The sequence below is a fragment of the Nerophis lumbriciformis genome, linkage group LG05 (genome assembly GCF_033978685.3).
Source record: "Nerophis lumbriciformis linkage group LG05, RoL_Nlum_v2.1, whole genome shotgun sequence".
In the NCBI taxonomy this organism is placed as follows: Eukaryota; Metazoa; Chordata; class Actinopteri; order Syngnathiformes; family Syngnathidae; genus Nerophis; species Nerophis lumbriciformis.
The window spans coordinates 14,962,291-14,979,655 of NC_084552.2; the positions used below are offsets into that span (position 1 = coordinate 14,962,291).

Consider the following 17,365-nt stretch of genomic DNA (forward strand, 5'->3'; position numbering starts at 1 on the left):
TAGAAGTGTTGTCCAAAAGACTGGACAAATCCAGCAGTTACTGTCAGACTCGAATTTGGATGACCTTTGTCTATCGGAGACATAGGTAACACCTACGACACTTTTTGCTCTGATCAATGTTCTGTGGTACAAGATTTACAGAAAAGACAGATCAAGTGGCAGAGGGGGAGATGTTAAGATTCATGTAAGGAAAAACACCCAGTAGATAATCTCAAGTGTGTTGGAATTAAAATCACATTGTCCCCAGAAATGCATTTCACGGTAATTGGAGCATACCGCCCGCCCACAGCTAAAGACACTTTTCTCAGTTCCGTTTTAGACATCCTCAAACAGCACAGTATAAAATAATTGATCGTTAAGGGGGACTTTTCATCTGGACTGGTTAAATAAGTCACGCAGAAAGGAACTTAAGGATAATAACTGGCCTCCACATGACACAAATGATAATCAGCCCTACTAGAATTACACAACCCCTCCCAAACCTTACTAGATTTGGTCTTTACTAATAAACCTAATCGCATAGAAAAAACTTGGAATTTACGAACAGGCTTATCAGACCATAACATCACACTTATAACACGGACGTTGACAAGGTTTAGGCCAAAGAGGTACACAAAAGTTCTTGATCTTTTTTCAAGGATTTAGAGCAACACTTACTACAGAACAAACTTAAAACTGTCCCATGGAGTGACATAAATTGGATAAGCACCTAACATGCCTGTGATGGCCCAATGACAAAAATCAAGGAGATTATCTGTAAATACACTAAGACACAACCCATAAAGAAAGTGCACCATCATCCTCTCCTCCAGTGGGCCTGCAAACGCCACCATCCTCGTCTGCAGTGGATCTGCCGCCGACACCACCATCCTCGTCTTCAGTAGGTCTGCCGTCGACGCCACCATCCTTGTCTCCAGTGGGTCTGCCGCCGACGCCACCATCCTTGTCTCCACTGGGTCTTCCGCCCACCCACCATCCTCATCTCCAGTGGGTCTGCTGCGGATGCTACCATCCTAATCTCCAGTGGGTCTGCTGCCGGTGCCACCATCCTCACCTCCAGTGGGTCCGACGCCACCATCCTAGTCTGCAGTGGGTCCGCCGCCGACACCACCATCCTAGTCTCCAGTGGGTCCGACGTCAACAGCACCATCCTCGCCTCCAGCGCTGCAGCCAGCCTCAGCGTCGCCTCCAGCTCCTGCTGCGGTGGCAACTGTCTGGCTCCCACACACCTCCTCCTCATCGGCCAAGAGTGTGGCTGTTCCATGGACGCTCTCTGCGCCATTTGCGGCAATGCCAATGACCCGAACGTGGACCCTCACAGCCTCTAGAGCGCCGTTCTCGTTCAGGTCAGCCTCGTCGACCACGAATGTGGCTTTTTCATGGACGTCTTCTGCGCTCTCAGCAGCAATGCCCAGGACCTGGGTTTGGATCTTTATGGCTGCTGGTGCACTACTGCTGCTTACACCCGCCATTCCGTGGACGCCCCCCCTCGCCATCTACAGAGGCGTTCAACTCGCCGACACCACCTCAATTATTCAATGAATCAATTTCTTTATTGTCATTGTCATAATGACATAAGTTATACATGTCAAAAAGATTTTGTTGGAGTGTAGTCTAGCGACATAGAAAGTGCATTGATGTGCAGGTTGCTCTAATTTATTCTAGGATAAAAAAAATACCTTGGATTAATGAAACAATTCAGACTCTATTGAAAAATTGTGATTCAGCTTTTAAAAGAGCTACTAAAACAGGTATCATACGGATCGCATTATTTTTAAAAGTTCGAGTAACAAAGTTACAACGTTGGCCCGGGATGACTTTTACTTCGAATGAATCAAAGCTGCAAAAGGGAACATTAGAAAGTTCTGGAAAAGCATTGACAAAACTCACTGGAAGAGAGCAAACAAGGAACAACACTAAAACATTACAATTAAAGACAGTCTGGACATTGATAATCATTTAGTGAACAGTTCATCCAGTCTGTACAAACCCTGAATAAGAACTTCTCTCAAAATCAGTGCAAAGATTATTCAGGATGGAATTGACATGTGAAACAAAGGTAAACAAAATCCTCTCCACATTATCAAGCTCACGGTTTACAGATATGCACGGTTTGGACACTCTCTTCTTAAAAACGTATAAATATAGACTTACTGCTCCAATAACAACATTGACAAATCAATCAATAACAAACACATTCCCTACCACATTGAAAACTGCCACTATCATTCCAATCCATAAAGCAGTAAAATAAACAAGACATCAACAACTACAGACCAATTAGCCTCCTCACCGTTATATCCAAAGCAATAGAAAAAGTGGTCGTTGAACAATTCACAGAACATCTGGACGATGAAGACCTTATACATCCCATGCAGTTTGGCTTTCGGGCAAATCGCTCTACTGAAACTGCATGTTGCCTTCTACTAGAAACAAAACAAAACCTTGATAATGGAGGTGTATTAGGAGCAATATTCTTAGACCTTCACAAGGCATTCGATTCTGACAGCGACTCAAGTCACCCCACGTTACAAAATTAACCACTTTTAAACTTGGATTAAAGGCCTACTGAAATGCGATTTTCTTATTTAAACGGGGATAGCAGGTCCATTCTATGTGTCATACCTGATCATTTCGCGATATTGCCATATTTTTGCTGAAAGGATTTAGTAGAGAACATTGACGATAAAGTTAGCAACTTTTGGTCGCTGATAAAAAAGCCTTGCCTGTACCGGAAGTAGCAGACGAGTAGCGTGACGTCACAGGTTGTGGAGCTCCTCACATCTGTACATTGTTTACAATCATGGCCACCAGCAGCGAGAGCGATTCGGACCGAGAAAGCGACGATTTCCCCATTAATTTGAGCGAGGATGAAAGATTCGTGGATGAGGAAAGTAAGAGTGAAGGACTAGAGGGCAGTGGGAGCGATTCAGATAGGGAAGATGCTGTGAGAGGCGGGTGGAACCTGATATTCAGCTGGGAATGACTAAAACAGTAAATAAACACAAGACATATATATACTCTATTAGCCACAACACAACCAGGCTTATATTTAATATGCCACAAATTAATCCCGCATAACAAACACCTCCCCCCTCCTGTCCATATAATCTGCCAATACAACTCAAAACACCTGCACAACACACTCAATCCCACAGCCCAAAGTACCGTTCACCTCCCCAAAGTTCATACAGCACATATATTTCCCCAAAGTCCCCAAAATTACGTACGTGACATGCACATAGCGGCACGCACGTACGGGCAAGCGATCAAATGTTTGGAAGCCGCAGCTGCAAGCGTACTCACGGTACCGCGTCTGCGCATCCAACTCAAAGTCCTCCTGGTAAGAGTCTCTGTTGTCCCAGTTCTCCACAGGCCAATGGTAAAGCTTGACTGTCATCTTTCGGGAATGTAAACAATGAAACACCGGCTGTGTTTGTGTTGCTGTAGCCGCCCACAATACACCGCTTCCCACCTACAGCTTTCTTCTTTGCTGTCTCCATTGTTCATTGAACAAATTGCAAAAGATTCACCAACACAGATGTCCAGAATACTGTGGAATTTTGCGATGAAAACAGACGACTTAATAGCTGGCCACCATGCTGTCCCAAAATGTCCTCTACAATCCGTGACGTCACGTGCCGGCGTCATCATACCGAGACGTTTTCAGCAGGATATTTCGCGCGAAATTTAAAATTGCACTTTAGTAAGCTAACCCGGCCGTATTGGCATGTGTTGCAATGTTAAGATTTCATCATTGATATATAAACTATCAGACTGCGTGGTCGGTAGTAGTGGGTTTCAGTAGGCCTTTAAGTCATACCTATCTGGGTCCATATCAATAACACTACATCCAGTATCACTTCTACTGGTATCGCGCCTGCCACAAGGCTCTGAAACAGGCCCTATTCTGTTCTCCCTGTATATAAACGAGCTGCCGTCTTTTTGTGAGGATGTTAATATCCCGGCATATGCACATGATACGGTTATTTATTCATGGGCAAAAGACTCTGAAACGGTTGCCAAAAAACCTACAGCATCCATGGAGAAGGTGGCAAGATGGCTACATGACTCTAGTCTTACATTGAACATTAGGAAAACAGCAACAATGTATTTTGTAAACAAATATAAAATGTCATCCTTTCCAAATATAACTGTTAATAAGGAAATATTACAAAATGTTAGTGAATATCAAAACAGATGTGCCAGAGACTTAAAGGCCTGCTGAAACCCACTACTACCGACCGCGCAGTCTGATAGTTTATATATCAATGATGAAATCTTAACATTGCAACACATGCCAATACGGCATGTGTGCAATTTTAAATTTCGCGCGAAATATCCTGCTGAAAACGTCTCGGTATGATGACGAGATTGTAGAGGACATTTTGGGACAGCATGGTGGCCAGCTATTAAGTCGTCTGTTTTCATCGCAAAATTCCACAGTATTCTGGACATCTGTGTTGGTGAATCTTTTGCAATTTGTTCAATGAACAATGGAGACAGCAAAGAAGAAAGCTGTAGGTGGGAAGCGGTGTATTGCGGCAGGTGTTGTGCCGGATAACGCACCCCCGCCGTAGAATGCACCCCTTGATTGTTGTGCCAGATAACACAGCCGGTGTTTCATTGTTTACATTCCCGGAAGATGACAGTCAAGCTTTACCATTGGCCTGTGGAGAACTGGGACAACAGAGACTCTTACCAGGAGGACTTTGAGTTGGATGCGCAGACGCGGTACCGTGAGTACGCATGCAGCTGCAGCTTCCAAACATTTGATCGCTTGCCCGTACGCGCGTGCCGCTATATGCATGTCACATACGTAACTTTGGGGAAATATATGTGCTGTATGAACTTTGGGGAGGTGAACGGTACTTTGGGCTGTGGGATTGAGTGTGTTGTGCAGGTGTTTGAGTTGTATTGGCGGGTTATATGGACGGGAGGGGGGAGGTGTTTGTTATGCGGGATTAATTTGTGGCATATTAAATATAAGCCTGGTTGTGTTGTGGCTAATAGAGTATATATATGTCTTGTGTTTATTTACTGTTTTAGTCATTCCCAGCTGAATATCAGGTCCCACCCGCCTCTCACAGCATCTTCCCTATCTGAATCGCTCCCACTGCCCTCTAGTCCTTCACTCTCACTTTCCTCATCCACGAATCTTTCAACCTAGCTCAAATTAATGGGGAAATCGTCGCTTTCTCGGTCCGAATCGCTCTCGCTGCTGGTGGCCATGATTGTAAACAATGTGCAGATGTGAGGAGCTCCACAACCTGTGACGTCACGCTACTCGTCTGCTACTTCCGGTACAGGCAAGGCTTTTTTATCAGCGACCAAAAGTTGCGAACTTTATCGTCGATGTTCTCTACTAAATCCTTTCAGCAAGAATATGGCAATATCGCGAAATGATCAAGTATGACACATAGAATGGACCTGCTATCCCCGTTTAAATAAGAAAATCGCATTTCAGTAGGCCTTTAAGTACAACATAAAAATGTTCAAATGTAGCAGGAATTTGTTCACACCGGAGGCAGCTCAAACGTATTTCAAAGCGATGATAATGTCTAGTTTTTATTATTGTATAACATGTCGGTCCCAGGCAAGCAAACCACCCTGAGGCCATTGGAAACATTGCACAAACAATCGCTCAAAATCCTTGACGTAAAACCACAACAACACCATCACTGTTTCGTCCTTCAAAAATATAGACTGTTAAATTTTGACAACATTCAAAGATTAGCGTCAATACGCTAAATAACACTGCACCAGCGCCACTTAAGCACTTTGTCCAGTTCACATCCGCTGTGACAACTAGAAACACACCAGGGGGAAGTGTAGCATACCCAGATGTAAAACCCATCCATCCATCCATTTTCTTCCGCTTGTCCCTATCGGGGTATCGTGGCCTCTTTTGGGTCGATGTATTTGAAACACAGGAAAGCCTGTGTGCCTAACCCAGCTGCACCCGGGCGGACGGTGGGGTACACCCTGGACAAGTCTCCTTTGCACAATTCATATAAAAGAATGGAACAACCTCACAACAGACCTGAGAAGTCAAACAGATTATTCTTCATTCACAGTAAAACTTAAAAAGTGGCTTTGGCGCAATCAAAGCTGCTAACACGATCATTGAGATGCACACTATGTTTGACCCACATGTCAACTTAACGTGTATTATATTCATGTATGACAGCATTTTGTTGTGAGCTATGAGGTGTGTCTGTTGAAATCATGTTTTTTTTCTACAAATGATGACAGATATAAACAAGAGAATGTATTGTCTATGAGTTACGATGTAAAGGATAGGTGTGCTTGTAATGTAATATAGTTCATAAACAATTAAAAGGCTCCCCTATGGTATACATGGTGGTGGTCTGACGTATGCACCGAATAAATAATTTTAGTATTTACAAAAATTTACAAACGAGATGTAATGGATAGAACTTCACAAGCTATGATATGAATATGCAAAGTAAATTATAGTACATAACTAGAAACAAATATACAAAACTTATATACATTGTTATGTCCCAAATATAGAAATAGTTCAAATCAGTGTAAATATAATGAATACGATCTGTGAGGGTTAGACTTTTTTTTAAGACTGTTCCTGAGTCTGCTCATTTTAGTCCTGATCAGATCCTATTTCTAATTTATAGACATCATAAGGATTACCGTACTAAAAAGGAACAGGCAAGGTCATAATTTTGGAAATGTGTATAAAGTATCAAGTGCAGCGCTGCCAAATAAAGTTCACAAAGTAACTTTGCGAGTAAAAAAGTTACACACTACACATCAATAAAATCGAACGCCAGGGTTTCCTCTTCAATGTTTTCTCCTTCCCAAAAGCAGAATATTCTGGGCCATTCTGGTCGACCAATGAGGAAGAGAATTCCTCTCGGACAAGACAAATGACTACATCTATTAGGGGCACTGCACCTTATCTTACAATTCCACATACAAACCTCGTTTCCATATGAGTTGGGACATTGTGTTAGATGTAAATATAAACGGAATACAATGATTTGCAAATCATTTTCAACCCATATTCAATTGAATGCACTACAAAGACAACATATTTGATGTTCAAACTCAAACTTTTTTTTTTTCTGCAAATAATAACTAACTTAGAATTTCATGGCTGCAACACGTGCCAAAGTAGTTGGGAAAGGGCATGTTCACCACTGTGTTACATGGCCTTTCCTTTTAACAACACTCAGTAAACGTTTGGGAACTGAGGAGACACATTTTTTAAGCTTCTCAGGTGGAATTCTTTCCCATTCTTGCTTGATGTACAGCTTAAGTTGTTCAACAGTCCGGGGGTCTCCATAGTGGTATTTTAGGCTTCATAATGCACCACACATTTTCAATGGGAGACAGGTCTGGACTACAGGCAGGCCAGTCTAGTACCCGCACTCTTTTAATATGAAGCCACGTTGATGTAACACGTGGCTTGGCATTGTCTTGCTGAAATAAGCAGGGGCGTCCATGGTAACGTTGCTTGGATGGCAACATATGTTGCTCCAAAACCTGTATGTACCTTTCAGCATTAATGGCGCCTTCACAGATGTGTAAGTTACCCATGTCTTGGGCACTAATACACCCCCATACCATCACATATGCTGGCTTTTCAACTTTGCGCCTATAACAATCCGGATGGTTCTTTTCCTCTTTGGTCCGGAGGACACGACGTCCACAGTTTCCAAAAACAATTGGAAATGTGGACTCGTCAGACCACAGAACACTTTTCCACTTTGCATCAGTCCATCCTAGATGAGCTCAGGCCCAGCGAAGCCGATGGCGTTTCTGGGTGTTGTTGATAAACGGTTTTCGCCTTGTATAGGAGAGTTTTAACTTGCACTTACAGATGTAGCGACCAACTGTAGTTACTGACAGTGGGTTTCTGAAGTGTTCCTGAGCCCATGAGGTGATATCCTTTACACACTGATGTCGCTTGTTGATGCAGTACAGCCTGAGGGATGGAAGGTCACGGGCTTAGCTGCTTACGTGCAGTGATTTCTCCAGATTCTCTGAACCCTTTGATGATATTACGGACCGTAGATGGTGAAATCCCTAAATTCCTTGCAATAGCTGGTTGAGAAAGGTTTTTCTTAAACTGTTCAACAATTTGCTCACGCCATTTGTTGACAAAGTGGTGACCCTCGCCCCATCCTTGTTTGTGAATGACTGAGCATTTCATGGAATTTATACCCAATCATGGCACCCACTTGTTCCCAATTTGCCTGTTCACCTGTGGGATGTTCCAAATAAGTGTTAGATGAGCATTCCTCAACTTTATCAGTATTTATTGCAACCTTTCCCAACTTCTTTGTCACGTGTTGCTGGCATCAAATTCCAAAGTTAATGATTTGCAAAAAAAATACATGTTTATCAGTTTGAACATCAAATGTGTTGTCTTTGTAGCATATTCAACTGAATATGGGTTGAAAATGATTTGCAAATCATTGTATTCCGTTTATATTTACATCTAACACAATTTCCCAACTCATATGGAAACGGGGTTTTGAATTTAGGATAACCTGATGCTTTATATATAATTTCTGCTCTGGCTAAGTTTAAGCTCCAAATTAATTGACAATGATTTAGTTTTTTCACTTTTTGCAAAGTGACGTGGTTTGCTGGTGAGTTGCCGGAGTCTGCTATAATAACTAAAAACCTGGCATGGTTCAGTAAGCTTTTTTGGAATGATCCTCAGCGGAACTGCAGCTGGTTCCCCCTGTGAAATTGTGAAGATTAATGGTAAAAGGCATAAGTCTAAGGATGAGGAATTATTGGACGATTATTTTGGAGAAGAAGCCGTTCTGACTGGTTTACGTCTACAGTCTTTGATTTTGTAACTGACACCCACTTGCTTTTATGTGGAATATTGGAAACAATATTGGAACATCTCTATCTTCTTTTCCACTCCCTCCTCTGATGGTCACAATCCTCAGCTGAACCGTTCTCAGAGAAGAGGGTAGCTGGGCATTTTCTTCGTTTTCGGGTAACAGTAGAGATGGTGGACTTAGGCAGGATGTTGCTGGCATTGAGGTTGGTCACGGAGGTCAAAGAAAGCTGGAACCAGTTCAGGTTTTGTCATTCACTTTGTTCATCATTATGAAGTATTAATGACGAATACATGACTTACCTTCAATCTAACTGAATCGCTGGTGTCGAAGTCTGTTGGAAAAGAATGAGAGAAATTCCCAATCATTTCTGTTTCGTTTAAGTTACCAGTACGATATCGACAAAGACAACAACAACGAGCACTGGTTTTGCAACATTGGAGGAGAACTCTAAGGGTTTTACAAGAAACTGATTTGAGTTTTGTGAAAGTCGAGCAATTTCACCAGACATTTATGGAATTCATGACCATAGGTGAGGATGGGAACGTAGATCGACCGGTAAATCGAGAGCTTTGCCTTCCGGCTCAGCTCCTTCTTTACCACAACGGATCGATACAGCGTCCGCATTACTGAATACGCCGCACCAATCCGCCTATCGATCTCACGATCCACTCTTCCCTCACTCGTGAACAAGACTCAGAGATACTTGAACTCCTCCACTTGGGGCAAGATCTCCTCCCCAACCCGGAGATGGCACTCCACCTTTTTCCGGGCGAGAACCATGGACTCGGACTTGGAGGTGCTAATTCCCATCCCAGTCGCTTCACACTCGGCTGCGAACCGATCCAGTGAGAGCTGAAGATCTTGGCCAGATGAAGCCATCAGAACCACATCATCTGCAGAAAGCAGAGACCTAATCCTGCAGCCACCAAACCAGATACCCTCAACGCCCTGACTGCGCCTAGAAATTCTGTCCATAAAGGTTATGAACAGAATCGGTGACAAAGGGCAGCCTTGGCGGAGTCCAACCCTCACTGGAAACGTGTCCGACTTACTGCCGGCAATGCGGACCAAGCTCTGACACTGATCATACAGGGAGCGAACCGCCACAATAAGACAGTCCGTTACCCCATACTCTCTGAGCACTCCCCACAGGACTTCCCGGGGTATACGGTCGAATGCCTTCTCCAAGTCCACAAAGCACATGTAGACTGGTTGGGCAAACTCCCATGCACCCTCAAGGACCCTGCCGAGAGTATAGAGCTGGTCCACAGTTCCACGACCAGGACGAAAACCACACTGTTCCTCCTGAATCCGAGGTTCGACTATCCGGCGTAGCCTCCTCTCCAGTACACCTGAATAGACCTTACCGGGAAGACTGAGGAGTGTGATCCCACGATAGATAGTTGGAACACACCCTCCGGTTCCCCTTCTTAAAGAGAGGAACCACCATCCCATTCAACTTCAAACTTTACAATGTCGAGTGATGGAAAGAAAATGGCAAACACAAACAACAAGGGAAGACTGGTCCTACCGAAGTAGAGGATCCACTGTTTCAGCAAGGAAAAAAAGCAGTGGAGAAAAATGCAGAGAAGAGAAATCAGAACTTAATACGCAAACATCATCAATGTCAAGAACAATCACCTAAACCAGCACAAATGGTTGGGACTGGTTTGGGGACATTTGGAGAGGTGAGGTATGAGTCATGATCAGTTAACAACTTCAAAACTATAATACGTCGTCCAAAGATGTTTGCAGCACAAACGTAGCACACACGTCTGGGACTGTTTTGGGAAGATTTTGACACGGCCAGAGGGCTGGTTATGAATAAGAACGCGTCAATACCGTAAAAACCATAACATGTTGATAACTAAAAACCGTGATGGCATAAATAACATTTTCCCAGCACAAACGAAAGACATTTTGACATAGTTTGGGGGACAAGGTGGGGAGAAAACTTAGACATGTCCAGGATTACAACATTGAAGCCCCCAATCATGGCACCCACCTGTTCCCAGTTAACCTGTTCACCTGTGGGATGTTCAAATAAGTGTTTGATGAGCATTCCTCAACTTGGTTGTCCTCACTCAGGTCCGCATGGTGCTGGAGGGGGCGTGGCCTCCAGCTCTCGCTGAAAATCGGGAGATTTTCGAGAGAATATTTGTCCCGGGAGGTTTTCGGGAGAGGCGCTGAATTTCGGGAGTCTCCCGGAAAATTCAGGAGGGTTGGCAAGTATGGAAATTAGTTTCCTCCGCCGTGTGGCGGGGCTCTCCCTTAGAGATAGGGTGAGAATCTCTGCCATCCGGGAACAACGTTTGTCAGAATAATTGTATATAAGTTATCACACAATTTGTTTTCTATGAGTTCAGGTTGCCCTGCGTGAAGACCGTTTGCCTGGGTTACTATACACTGGTGCTTTACAAAGCTGTCTTTGATCTTATCAAGCAAAAGACGGACAGCTTGTAAACCTCCACTGTGTGCGATGAAATGCGCCGTAGAGGTGTCGGTTTCTCAGATCTTGGACAGCCGCAGGAAGGGCCTTATCAGGATCCGAAATCTACGAGCAGAGAGGGGGCAAACCTGACACCGCTCCAAGCACCTTTTGTTTGAACTGTTTATGACGCAGTGCAGCTGCTGCATAATGACACCCCTCCCCTTAGAAGTAGCTGCAGCTATGTATTTAGGGAATGCCCAAATAAATGGGGAGGCGTGGAACTTGTTCTTCAGAGCGTAAGGTGACACTGTACGAGGGTGCAGGTCCACGCGCTCTCCTCATGAGCTAAATTGAATCCTGTCTCTGTTTGATTCCTTGCTTCTTGTCTTGTTTAATAGATAGTTCGGTGTTTGAACCTGACAACGTTAATATATGTTTGATGAAACGTGGTTTTATGCGTGACTGTATGTATGCATATGTGCTTGTATATGTATGTTTGTATTAAAAAAATTCATTAACACTGCATATGTGGTCTACATCCCGTTATGCAGACAAGATGAGTCAGATAATGTGCACATGGTAGACTAGGGTTGTTCGGAATACCGGTACTAATAAAGTATCGCGGTACTAATCAATTGAAATCGGTACTATACCACATTTGAAAAGTACCGATACCGCTCTTTCATCTGAGCGCCGCTTTGTGGCGGTGACTACAGAACCGAGGCGCATGATGTTGAGTGTGTCAAAACGCACACACAGAGCGCATACAAGCAATAACATCTTGGAGAGGGAAAAATGGCAAAACACTACAATACTACTGGTTAATAAAGAGGGTGGTGAAGTACAACATGGAGGTATTTGGGCTTCAAAACTAACAATGAAGGTGACGATTTAAACAGGGAGGCACCGCGTTGCAAGTACTGTTTTACATCTTTCCTGCTTGTCGGCCCCGAGACCGTGGTCGAGGAGAGCAGGGGAGACCTTTCACTTCACAATGGGTCCGTAAAGCTCTTTGGTCGGAATGACGAGGCAAATGTGGCGATTAGTATTACCACTTTTGCTTCAAACTTAGGTAAACATTTAATTACTAAGCATTCAGATCTGCACAAGGAGTTATAAAGAGTGACAGGTAATAATGTAGTTGTTACACCTGTCCTGCTGTTCTGTCCGGTGCGGACCCTAGTCGAGGAGCACAGGGAAGACGTTCCCTTGTAAAATTGTGGTTTGATTGTGAGTGTTTAATGTAGTGTAAGATCCATCCATCCATCCATTTTCTACCGCTTGTCCTTTTCAGGGTTGCGGGGGGTGCTGGAGCCTATCTCAGCTGCATTCGGGCGGAAGGTGGGGGGACAGCCTGGACAAGTCGCCACCTCATCGCAGGGCCAACACAGATAGACATACAACATTCACACTCACATTCACACACTAGGGACCATTTAGTGTTGCCAATCAACCTATCCCCAGGTGCATGTCTTTGGAGGTAGGAGGAAGCCGGAGTACCTGGAAGAACCTAAGTATTCTGTTAAAATGAAGCCAATATGGACATTTTTTTGTAGTTCCCTTTACTTGGAAATGTATCGAAACGTATCGGAACGTATTGATAGATATCTTGGTACCGGTACTACATTATTGGTATCGGGACAACCCTATGATAGACTATTCTTTGCAAAACTTGAATTACTATAAAACTTTTAACTTTTGATGTTGCAAATAAGCGCATAAAAACAGTGTTTTTGCTAACTTGTAAAGCAACACATTGTGATGAAAGCTTATTTAGCTATAGGCATGAATATTCTTTCGATCATAGTGTCACAAAATAATTCAATAACGTAATAAAAATGATTTTAAACAGATAACTCGAGATTTAGTTGTATGGCCAATGGGATAACATTGCTGTGGTATGAAAAGGGGTAGGTAAGCTCGGCTTCTTCCTACTCATTTTCGGACGTGCTGTAATGAAACGACTGGAAATATGATGCATTACATGGTAACGTATGCATGTTCCAAATAAACCGAACTGAACTGAACATATGTAAACGGTTCATTTGGATATGCATTTTTATAGACTTAACACAGTAACAATCAAAAATTGGTCGCTTATCATCTATTCATCCATCCATCCTCTTCTGCTTATCCGAGGTCGGCAGCAGCCTAAGCAGGGAAGCCCAGACTTTCCTCTCCCCAGCCACTTCGTCCAGCTCTTCCCGGGGGATCCCGAGGCGTTCCCAGGCCAGCCGGGAGACATAGTCTTCCCAACGTGTCCTGGGTCTTTCCCGTGGCCTCCTACCGGTTGGACGTGCCCTAAACACCTCCCTAGGGAGGCGTTCGGGTGGCTCCTGACCAGATGCCCGAACCACCTCATCTGGCTCCTCTCGATGTGGAGGAGCAGCGGCTTTACTTTGAGCTCCTCCCGAATGGCAGAGCTTCTCACCCTATCTCTAAGGGAGAGCCCCGCCACCCAGCGGAGGGAACTCATTTCAGCCGCTTGTACCCGTGATCTTGTCCTTTCGGTCATAACCCAAAGCTCATGACCATAGGTGAGGATGGGAACTTAGATCGACCGGTAAATTGAGAGCTTTGCCTTCCGGCTCAGCTCCTTCTTCACCACAATGGATTGATACAGCGTCCGCATTACTAAAGATGCCGCACCGATCCGCCTGTTAATCTCACGATCCACTCTTCCCCCACTCGTGAACAAGACTCCTAGGTACTTCAACTCCTCCACTTGGGGCAAGGTCTCCTCCCCAACCCGGAGATGGCACTGCACCCTTTTCCGGGCGAGAACCATGGACTCGGACTTGGAGGTGCTGATTCTCATCCCAGTCGCTTAACACTCGGCTGCGAACCGATCCAGTGAGAGCTGAAGATCCTGGCCAGATGAAGCCATCAAGACCACATCATCTGCAAAAAGCAGAGACCTAATCCTGGAGCCACCAAACCAGATCCCCTCAACGCCTTGACTGCGCCTAGAAATTCTGTCCATAAAAGTTATGAACAGAATCGGTGACAAAGGGCAGCCTTGGCGGAGTCCAACCTTCACTGGAAACGTGTCCGACTTACTGCCGGCAATGCGGACCAAGCTCTGACACTGATCATACAGGGAGCGGACAGCCACAATCAGACAGTCCGATACCCCATACTCACTGAGCACTCCCCACAGGACCTCCTGAGGGACACGGTCGAATGCCTTCTCCAAGTCCACAAAGCACATGTAGACTGGTTGGGCAAACTCCCATGCACCCTCAAGAACCCTGCCGAGAGTATAGAGCTGGTCCACAGTTCCACGATCAGAACGAAAACCACACGCTTATCATCTTCATCAGCTTATTCATTTTGTAAAAAGTTAAAGTGTATGACATTTTAACATTTCATTTTATGTGCAAAATATTTTGTCACCTTACCATGTTATGGGAAACTTTGTACAAGGCTTGTGGTTGTTTTTTTATGTTTTTTTTTAATTACTGTCAGCCCACGATTCGAGAAGTACTGCATTTCTAGAACATGGTCCTCACCTGATGCTTCTCCTGGCATACCCTGCCTGCCAATGTTGCACAACAGATGGTCAATCTTTGGCACAGGTTGCATGTCCCACTTATCATCTGGAGGTTTTCCTTGCTCCTCTCGCTCTTCTTCAGGGAAGAACCACCCGTACTAAAAAAAACAAAACAGATACAGCATCACTACAGGATCATAAACTAATATAGCTCACAACTGATTGAAACTCAAAAGTCAGTTTTTTCTTACAGGTTTTGAGTTAGAAAAAAATAACACCAAGAAGGACGATATATAGCATGGGTGTCAAACTCTGGCCCGCGGGCCAAATTTGGCCCGCCGTGTAATTTCACTTGGCCCCTGAGGCGATATCAAATTAACACTAAAGCTGGCCCGCCGATTATATATTGCGGCGGTGCCTCTGTAACACCGCATTCACCGCTAATTCTAATATTTGCCAACCCTCCCGGGAGTCTTCCCGAAAATCGTCAGGTCTGCTTTTTAGCCAGTCCAACAAGTGCTGGCCTAGTCATATAACATGTGCGGCTTCTGCACGCAAACACAATTGAATGCAACGCATCAACAGCGATACAGGTTACACTGAGGGTAGCCGAATAAAAAACTTTAACACTGTTAGAAATATGCGCCACACTGTGAACCCACACCAAACAAGAATGACAAACACATTTCGGGAGAACATCCGCACCGTAACACAACATAAACACAACAGAACAAATACCCAGAACGCTTTGCAGCACTAACTCTTCCGGGACGCTACAAGGTGTGTGTGTGTGTGTATTTTGTTATTTTTGTTATTTTTATTTACATCAAATGTAACAGGTAAGTTACATCAAATGTAACTTACCTGTTACATTTGATGTTTGTAGTAGTGTTTTTATACATACAAACCCCGTTTCCATATGAGTTGGGAAATTATGTTAGATGTAAATATAGACGGAATACAATGATTTGCAAATAATTTTCAACTCATATTCAGTTGAATATGCTACAAAGACAACATATTTGATGTTCAAACTGATAAACAAATTTTTTTTGCAAATAATCATTAACTTTAGAATTTGATGCCAGCAACACGTGACAAAGAAGTTGGAAAAGGTGGCAATAAATACTGATAAAGTTGAGGAATGCTCATCAAACACTTATTTGGAACATCCCACAGGTGAACAGGCAAATTGGGAACAGGTGGGTGCCATGATTGGGTATAAAAGTAGATTCCATGAAATGCTCAGTCATTCACAAACAAGGATGGGACGAGGGTCACCACTTTGTCAACAAATGCGTGAGCAAATTGTTGAACAGTTTAAGAAAAACCTTTCTCAACCAGCTATTGCAAGGAATTTAGGGATTTCACCATCTACGGGCCGTAATATCATCAAAGGGTTCAGAGAATCTGGAGAAATCACTGCACGTAAGCAGCTAAGCCCGTGACCTTCGATCCCTCAGGCTGTACTGCATCAACAAGCGACATCAGTGTGTAAAGGATATCACCACATGGGCTCAGGAACACTTCAGAAACCCACTGTCAGTAACTACAGTTGGTCGCTACATCTGTAAGTGCAAGTTAAAACTCTCCTATGCAAGGCGAAAACCGTTTATCAACAACACCCAGAAAGGCAGTCGGCTTAGCGGGGCCTGAGCTCATCTAAGATGGACTGATACAAAGTGGAAAAGTGTTCCGTGGTCTGACAAGTCCACATTTCATATTGTTTTTGGAAACTGTGGACGTCGTGTCCTCCGGACCAAAGAGGAAAAGAACCATCCGGATTGTTATAGGCGCAAAGTTGAAAAGCCAGCATCTGTGATGGTATGGGGGTGTATTAGTGCCCAAGACATGGGTAACTTACACATCTGTGAAGGCGCCATTAATGCTGAAAGGTACATACAGGTTTTGGAGCAACATATGCTGCCATCCAAGCAACGTTACCATAGACGCCCCTGCTTATTTCAGCAAGACAATGCCAAGCCACGTGTTACATCAACGTGGCTTCATAGTAAAAGAGTGCGGGTACTAGACTGGCCTGCCTGTAGTCCAGACCTGTCTCCCATTGAAAATGTGTGGCGCATTATGAAGCCTAAAATACAACAACACATTGGTGAACAAGCCCTTTCCCAACTACTTTGGCACGTGTTGCAGCCATGAAATTCTAAGTTAATTATTTTTTGCAAAAAGTTTATGAGTTTGAACATCAAATATCTTGTCTTTGTAGTGCATTTATTTCAATATGTGTTGAAAATGATTTGCAAATCATTGTATTCCGTTTATATTTACATCTAACACAATTTCCCAACTCATATGGAAACGGGGTTTGTACTTGCACCTGGAGATAGGTTGATTGCCAACACAGAATGGTCCCTGGTGTGTGAATGTGAGTGTGAATGTTGTCTATCTGTGATGGCCCTGCCATGAAGTGGACACTTGTGCCGGGTGTACACCACCTTCCGCCTGAGTGCAGCTGGGATAGGCACCAGCCCCATCGCGACCTCCAAATTGCACAGGATTGGCGTATCGGGGCATGCTGTTAACGGGTTTTCTAATTACCTTTCTGATAGAACACAATGTGTCCAGTTTGCTGTG

The 17,365-nt window shown here is 44.0% G+C and overlaps 1 protein-coding gene and 1 long non-coding RNA gene across 2 annotated transcripts in view; one reads left to right on the forward strand and one right to left on the reverse strand.

Moving 5' to 3' along the window:
- LOC133606856 (uncharacterized) overlaps positions 1–17,365 on the forward strand; it is a 44,107-nt gene that overhangs the window by 8,022 nt on the left and 18,720 nt on the right. The gene's annotated exons all lie outside the window — the stretch shown is intronic.
- Positions 8,488–17,365, reverse strand: part of LOC133606854 (rho GTPase-activating protein 23-like) — a 105,541-nt gene continuing 96,663 nt past the window's right edge. Inside the window, exons 20-22 of the mRNA XM_061961233.1 lie at positions 14,790–14,928; positions 9,146–9,177; positions 8,488–9,072 (exon numbers count right to left, since the gene is read on the reverse strand). Of these exons, the coding sequence (XP_061817217.1) occupies positions 8,908–9,072; positions 9,146–9,177; positions 14,790–14,928 (336 nt within the window). The 3' untranslated portion in view covers positions 8,488–8,907. The remainder of the gene's footprint in view (positions 9,073–9,145; positions 9,178–14,789; positions 14,929–17,365) is intronic.